At 35.1% G+C, this 7,847-nt stretch overlaps 1 protein-coding gene across 2 annotated transcripts; it reads right to left on the reverse strand.

Moving 5' to 3' along the window:
- Nucleotides 1-1,095: 1,095 nt before the first annotated feature.
- On the reverse strand, nt 1,096-5,720 carry LOC108766175 (ectonucleoside triphosphate diphosphohydrolase 5). Of its 2 annotated transcripts, none has more exons than XM_018515318.1 (4): nt 5,539-5,720; nt 2,190-3,341; nt 1,577-1,753; nt 1,096-1,490 (listed from the first exon to the last, which is right to left on the reverse strand). In XM_018515318.1, the coding sequence occupies exons 1-4, from the start codon at nt 5,557-5,559 to the stop codon at nt 1,413-1,415; spliced, it is 1,428 nt and encodes a 475-aa protein (XP_018370820.1). In that variant the 5' UTR covers nt 5,560-5,720; the 3' UTR covers nt 1,096-1,412. The 2 variants fall into 2 exon arrangements, with proteins under 2 accessions (XP_018370820.1, XP_018370821.1); XM_018515319.1 differs by lacking the exon at nt 5,539-5,720 and adding an exon at nt 4,439-4,692.
- Between the last annotated feature and the right edge of the window lie 2,127 nt (nt 5,721-7,847).

A 7,847-nucleotide genomic window follows, 5' to 3' on the forward strand; every position in this document is an offset into this window, starting at 1 on the left:
TATCTCTCTCTCTCTCTCTCTCTCTCTCTCTCTCTCTCAAGACTCTCAAGATTTATGAATAAAGAAAACATCACAGAATTGAACTCAATTTATCACGTATTCTCGTCATGTGAAATCATCGAATTCCTCATTCAAAAACTGTAAGAAGTAATGACTTCACTTTTTGCGAGCACAAAAACTTTTCGTAACATCCTTTTTGCACACATTTAAAATTGGATATAAAATACAAAACAGGTGCGATAAATATGGAATGTATAAAAAATAACTTAAGTAGTGACACACGTTCGCTTTATTTAAAAACAGCATTTGAAAGGCACTATGTACATATTATATACACGCAAATTGTGTGTCTGGACTTTTATGGTATGTAGAATAATATGTAGAATGTTTGATCATATGGAACTATAGCAACAGTTTGCTATCTATATACATGCAATGTATATAGATAGACAGTTCGTTATATCGCGATGCTGGATGATGTTACGATAAATATGAGGAACGCGATATCAAGGAATATCAGAAAACGTCGCAATGCAACGATACATATAAAAATCGAATGTTATGTACATCATTGGCATCTTTTAACAAGTAGACTTTAGCGTCGGGGATAAATCTGTTTGTACTAAATTTATCAAGATAATTGCAGTTTTTGTGCATCGAGATATATCAAGAGATACAGTTTCCCTGTTTCACTTGATTCTGTAGAAGATATGCCACCGCAAGAATATTCGTGTAATCTCATTGTTTTCTACAGTTACTGAATTGCACTTTGATTAATTTTATACGATAGGTTTGTTTTTTGTTTCTGTACTAAACTGTACAAGAACTCTCTTTTTCACTTTCGTTAAATATCAAACATATACCTATCTCACATTAGGTTTCAAAGTATAGTTCAGCCATAGAAAACAGATCTAATGACTGAGGCAAATCAATTTCATCGTTGCGTCATTGCAATCAAATGCGTTAATTGTAAATATTCGGATTTTAATCTTCCAAGAAATTAACAAGATTAAAATTCGGATACAATGTATTATAAAAAATTATTAAATATACTTAGAAATAAAACAATTACAGACATTTTAAAGAACTGTCCCAAATATGTGGCGATATGTTTTTCGTAAGATGTGATATTTTCAGATAAAAATATATTATACTCATATCTAAAAGTATACAGCAAATACTGCTTTCCTTTAAATTGTAATAGAGATGTTTGAATAGACAATTGTATGATTAGGCAATTGTGCAGTGAGCGTCAGTAATTATGTTTCATTAAATCCAAAGTTTTTATACAAAAAACGTGAACATATTATTTTTACATGTTCCTTTTTCTTTAAGTGCATGTTTCTCCGCTTTGTCTTTTCAATTACAAATTTAGAATAAAACTCAACTAACAATAATAGAACAATAAAACGTCAAAGTCCATTTTGAAGAATATTGAACGCGGCTCCCAATGCCCAACTTAATTCATGGCCATTGATCCTCTTATAAAGCTACAAGAAAGAAGAATATTTTGTTATCCCTAAAAACACTGTCGTAAAATAAAAATAATATCACCATATTATGTAACTTTGCTTACATGCAGCTTAGTCGACGGTTCCAAGCCAAATCCATCTCTTAGCAGAACATAAATAAATGTCAAATCCAAGCACATGAATGGCTGATCTGTGTTTGGATAGTCGCACGTCTCCATGGCTTGTTTAAAAAATGATTTCAATTGCACCATTCCGCCCGAAAATGGATCTATTAATGCTACCTAAAAAATCGAGAATACAAATATTACAATATTTATATTTTTACAGATACAATTATTATATTTATATAAAAGAGCTATACTTTTTTTCCTAATATATAAATTATAAACTATGACAAATATGAGAAATATGTACTTCTCATATTTATGAAGTTCATTAATTTACATGTTAAGAAAAAAGTATAGCTCTTTAATATTAAATAAATCTATATCTCGTTAGATATTCATATAATTAGAAAGTATTTCTAATTTTTTATTTTTATATATATAATCATATCTTATTTTATATTATTTATGTGTTGTATTTTTTTATATTATTAAATTATCATAGATAATAAAAAATTATTTTATTAAATATTTATGAATTAATGTATCAATATTTATTTGTTTTTGTTGTGTGTGTGTTTTGTGTGAACTTTATAACTTTTTAAATCTTTACCTCAGTCGCACGTTCAAAGTAGTACGAAAAAGCGTATACTTCGTGATCCTTCAAACCTATTGGTTTTTCTGTGAGAGTACCAACATATTTCTCAATAATCTTTAAACATTCCGCAAAGCGTACAATCGGCTTGTTCTCATCTCCGCCAGCAAAATTTTGTGTTTTAACTAATTTGTATGTGCCATTTGTTGGACCTTTTACAATGTAATCGCGCCCTTGGTAAGACCATTCGGTAGATACAATCGGATTGATGCACTCGGAATGTATCTCTATGGGAACTTTGAGACTTGTATCCTCAAGATTCATATCATAAGTTAAAATTGCCTTTCTGGCGGCCATTAGACCCATGCCTAAGTAACTGTGCGTGTACAGACTCATGTTGTGATTGAATACATTGATGGAGTAAACATGTTTTTCTAATTTTTTCGCCTGAACACCGTCCGGTTGAAACGTAACTTGCGTAGAACCACCGCCGAGATCCAACGCGGCCACAGTAGTCTGAGAGCTGAGCGAGTTAAAGCGGTCCAGTAAAAAATTTACAGTAAACCAGGAAAAGATTCCCTCGTCCGTGCCTTCCATTATGGAGATAGAATTTCTCGCGATCTGGAATCCGGACGTTTGGAACAACTTTCTGCACTCCTCTAGTATGCCGTTGGCTTTATGCTCCGGCAACAACCTCAGCCCTGCCGTGGCCTTCATTGTCAGCATCGTACGAGGCCATTCTGACTGTGGAATCACCGCCTTCGCATCGTTCAGAAGTGTAGTTAGAGATTTTGCGGCATCCACCGGTTTGTCAGCAAACGAGCTCAAGCCAGGTTTTATTTCTTTGAATAGTTCATTATCAAGTACTAAATTGCCATTGAGAATGGACTCGTGAAAGCTAAACGCTAATACGCGGCTACCAGTAGATCCAGCGTCGATGACGACCACATAGAATGGTTTTTGTAAATTAAATGAAAGTGCTAGGGTATCAATAGCCTTACTGCCTATTTTGATAGGCTTTAAGTCATTCGCTATGGCTACGTAACCTAGGAACAATATACCAAGTACTAGTAGCATGGTAAAGTATTTCTTTCCAGGCTGACTGGTGGTTTTCTTCTGGTAGGATGCCAATTCATGATTATCGCGCTCCTCTTCATTTTCAGTTCTCAGCTAAAAATACAAGACAATTATTGCAAGAAATATCTAAATTTACAGCACATTACATTCTAATCGATTTAAAATGACCAGATTTAAAGTGATGTAATGTTATATTGTGTTACATAACACTACATTATATTTTGCTTTTGGTTGTCGATTCAAATGTTTCTATATATTGTATCACACGCAACACCCTTCCATAAATACTTTGAATAATAAAATATCTATTCAGATAGACAAATCATCAACCTCAAAATGATCACTAAAAGTCACTTTTCAATCATTTATGATTCGTTTTGACGTTCGAGTATGTATTGTTTTTAGGAAACTGCAGTATTTTAAAGAAACCATATATTATGCAAATCACGTTACAACAAATTCAGAATAGTTACAAATATGTATATATTTATAATAGTTACAAGTATGTATAATAGTTGTAAATATGTATAATAGTTACAAGTATGTACTAATGTAACACTTCCTTCCATCTCTAATTATGAATTTTTGGGATTTCTTTTCTACCAAGAGTGACATTGATTAAATCCGACTAATTTAATTTAGCCTGAATTGCTCGCAGCGAAATTTCTATAATTATACAATTTGTTTTTTCTTAATTTTCCTTCTACATGTCAACAAAAAATAATTCTCTCATTAATAAAAGCACAAGTTCAGTTTGACAAGAATGACTTTGATCACACACACACACACACACACACACACACAAACTTCACTTTTACCAATTCAACCAACACAATTGTGATCACAATAAAATTTTTCTAACAAAGAATCAAAAAATAAATAAATATTGCCACTTCAATACAACTCATCATTTTAAATCTTTCCTTTTACATGTTGAATAACAAAGAATCATCGTCCCATCCTCGTTAATAAGTACCACAGGTATTTTACCCGGAACAACGTTAATCGTCAATCAAATCAACTAAGAGTTTGTCAAGGTCACCCTGGGTCAATCGTCGTTCGAGTTAATTTGTTGAGGTCATAACACAGCTGAGAAACATACAATGTTAACCTAGCCTGGGCATGTCGCGACAGGCATAAGGAGGATGTATCTCACGTGAGGGGGCTCTTTTTGCATCGTTTCTACTCACGAGCATGTATCGCATCTAGGGCGACCCGTATGATCCGCCGGATGATGAGTGCTTGTCATGTAAAAAAATAAATAAATAAAACACGAAGTGTCGGAGTTCGTGGGTGCGCCGTGCGCGACGGCCGGGCGGGGGAGCGCCGATGTGGCTAGTTGGCTACCGCGTGGCGCGTGCAGCCGTGCATCAACGTGCATCGTGTCCTCGGACTCGGACCGCTCGGACGCAATTGCCATTGCGCACTCGTCGCAGATCGCAGGTGCGTCTCATTTGGCGCTCACAGCGCCTATAAGCGTAATTTGTCCTTGTTTAACCTTATCTATCTTGATAAGTGTATAGTACTCAAAATACTCCATACAAATTTTGTTTTCATAATATTCTTTAACATCACACAGTCAAATTTACATTATATTTTTACGAGATAGAGGATAATGCAAAAGTAATCAAGACTTCTGGGCGATTCTTTTTATTTTCCTTTTCTAGAATAAGGTTTTTAAAATAATTATATGTAGAGTGTGATGTTAGCAACCTACTTAGTTAACGTTTGATAAACAACAAAGGTTGCTTAATTGTGACATAAATTACAACACAAACATCATTCTGTCTTATCGTTTCAGTGAGTAACACAGATAGAACGACACTTGGGTCACTCAATGTGTATATCAAATGGAAAGTATTCAAGAATAAAATCATTTCCAAAGCGCTGAATAGCAAATGGAGCGCAGCCCGGGTGTCGATGGGTGTCAAGGAACGATCACGTGACGAGGCGCGAGCCACACGGGACGCGAGAGGCCATGGATTCGAAATTCGAACTCTAATCTCGCGTGCGTTCCGCGTGCAACGTATTTATATACACGCTCGCACACATGCACCGTCACGGTTCATCGGGTACGTTCGGTTTCATCTATGACGCGCATGAATGTATCATTTTATCCTTCTCCAATATTCCGTGAATAACAAGGATGGAATTATACATCGTGAGGATCACGAGTGAAACACAGAACGCACTCACGGAAGACGCGGAAGGCACGGCGACGCGCTTCCGCGTTCGATGCTCGTTCCGATAAACGGCGTAGATCAAAACACCGATAAATATGCTTACGCACCTTTCGACGTCTCACGCTCATGTTTTATTCGGCGGACGACACGACGGTAGACCACGACGATGACGACGGGATAAAGAGACGATTGACTCGGACAAAGAATCGGAAACCGTCACGTCCGTCACGCGAGACTCACAGAACAGTCATAGCACTCATAGCGCGGCAGCAGAGCGAACTGCCGGGAGCGAATTGAGCGGCGTGGCGGCGTGAGGCTCACCGGCAGGCACGAGTTTCACGTTCGTGAATACGAAGCTTTGCCGGGGAGCAGTTCGCTGTTCGTTGCGTGCGCCGACGAGTCATTGCGATATGACGCGAAGGACTCGATAATACCTCGACTGTCTCGAGACCCACTGCCATACGCAGTGTAAACTGTACGCCCTGGCAATTCGCGGATGATCGATGAGAGTACAAAGGTGATTTAGAGAAGGAGCGAGCGAGTGAACGAAACGGTCGATAATCCGGAGTTTCGAGGCTCCCACTTCGAACGTTTGATAGACTGCGACAAATGTGTATAGCAAACTACCTAAATATCACTAATAAGATCGAACGGCGATCGAAATAGAAGTAATTTTAGCGCCAAGCGTCAAAACAGGGGATGTTAAAATAGTAATTAGAAAGAGAGCGAAATAGCGCTGACTGATCGCTACGCGTGTTTGAGAAGATAATAAATACGTCACGTAATTGCAAAAAAACAAGAAAGATGAAAAGACGCTTTGTCACGGTCTGATGTCTTTTATGCGATTTATACATATAAAAAAAAAAAGATCAACCGGAAAAATCCGAAGAATTCGGCTCGACGATGACTCGAAATTCGAGTCTTTGCGTGCCGATGATCTCAATAATCACTTATCGCGTTGCAAAGAACGCAAAAAAATTCTTGTTTGTACTTATGTAATTATGCAATACGGTTAGATAACGAACGCTCGACGACACGCTCGTTGCCATGAGTTGGCAATTTGTCGCAGAATTTGTTAGTTTATTGATTGTTAATGTATCTGTAAATTCATTTAAACCATCTGTGACCATGCGAGGCATTGATTGATGATTGTTGTAAGTAGATTTGCATGTATATATGTATATATATATTTTTTTTCGTGACATAAATTGTGTATCTTGAAACGAGATGACAATATATAGACTTCTACATAGAAATCTGTGGATAAAAGTTACAAAAATGAGCAAATTCATCAATTATAAATATTCTAGTAAATTCGCTCATTCTTGTAATTTCCACTAAGTAATTGTGTCATAAAATAGTCAAACCCCTTCCAATAAACGAGAATGGATTGAATTCGATGAAATAAAAAAAAATTTTTTTTTTAATTACGCATTTGCGAACGTTAAAATAAATCCTTTTCAATCCGAATGCATTTTTATTCATTTATAGAAATTGGATGAAGCATATTTCTATGTCTTTCAATCTAAAAATAATATCAGCTTTTCCGTGCCACGTTTCAATTCAAAATTCTGAATAGAAAATGCAGTTTTTCAATCCAATTGAATTCTGTTGAATCTAATTGAATCCAATTGAATCAATAAAAAAACATGAGATATACTTCAAGTTATATATATATATATATATAGCAGTATGTATGCAGGAGTGTATTCAAAATTCCATTTCTCATTCAATTTCTTATATTAATAGCTAAACTTGAAGTATATCTCATGTTTTTTTATTGATTACTGTGATCAATCTTTACGCAGTCGGTTCTTATATTTAATATCGTCGAAAGTCTTAAGATGTCATAAACCAATCATAGAGCTGTATCAACATTTTAAGACTTATTAATTAATTAAGATAGCCTTGAAATAACAACAGATTTATTGGCTTAAATTTGTCAGGTAGAATTGTTGTTTCGTGTACATATGTGTTCTTACTCTAGAAAGGTCTGCATATATTTCGTATATGTGCATAGATAAGATATGTCGTCGAAATATTTATGAAAGAGATAAGATGTATCGAAATGAAAAAACCTGTATACATATGTTTATAATAATTGATATATATATATACATAAAATATTGTAATATATATAATGTGTGTGTGTATACAGGGTGTTCAGTAAGAAAAAATCGAAGGAGTGATTCCCAAATTGATGTTAAAACGGAAATCAAAAATAACAAAATTGCGATGGATGCTTTGTTTTTTAGTTATAAATGTTTTAATATTCACGTGATTGAGTATTTTCATGTGAATATTTCAATATTCAAAATTGGAAAATTAAGAATAACAAAATGGAGGCTTTATTATAATTCCTTGAAATTTCTTGATATTTACGTACTTTAGATGTTTCTTACGTGAAAAAAAAAAA

This window comes from Trachymyrmex cornetzi, unplaced genomic scaffold (assembly GCF_001594075.2).
Source record: "Trachymyrmex cornetzi isolate Tcor2-1 unplaced genomic scaffold, Tcor1.1 scaffold57, whole genome shotgun sequence".
Classification (NCBI taxonomy): Eukaryota; Metazoa; Arthropoda; class Insecta; order Hymenoptera; family Formicidae; genus Trachymyrmex; species Trachymyrmex cornetzi.

Excerpts from the sequence above, each read along its gene's own strand:
- LOC108766175 (XM_018515318.1), bottom strand. The coding sequence starts at position 5,559 with ATGAGCGTGAGACGTCGAAAG. Across the intron at positions 3,342-5,538 it reads TGAGCGTGAGACGTCGAAAG|CTGAGAACTGAAAATGAAGA; the intron begins GTGCGTAAGCAT and ends TTGTATTTTTAG. Across the intron at positions 1,754-2,189 it reads ACTTTGAACGTGCGACTGAG|GTAGCATTAATAGATCCATT; the intron begins GTAAAGATTTAA and ends TCGATTTTTTAG.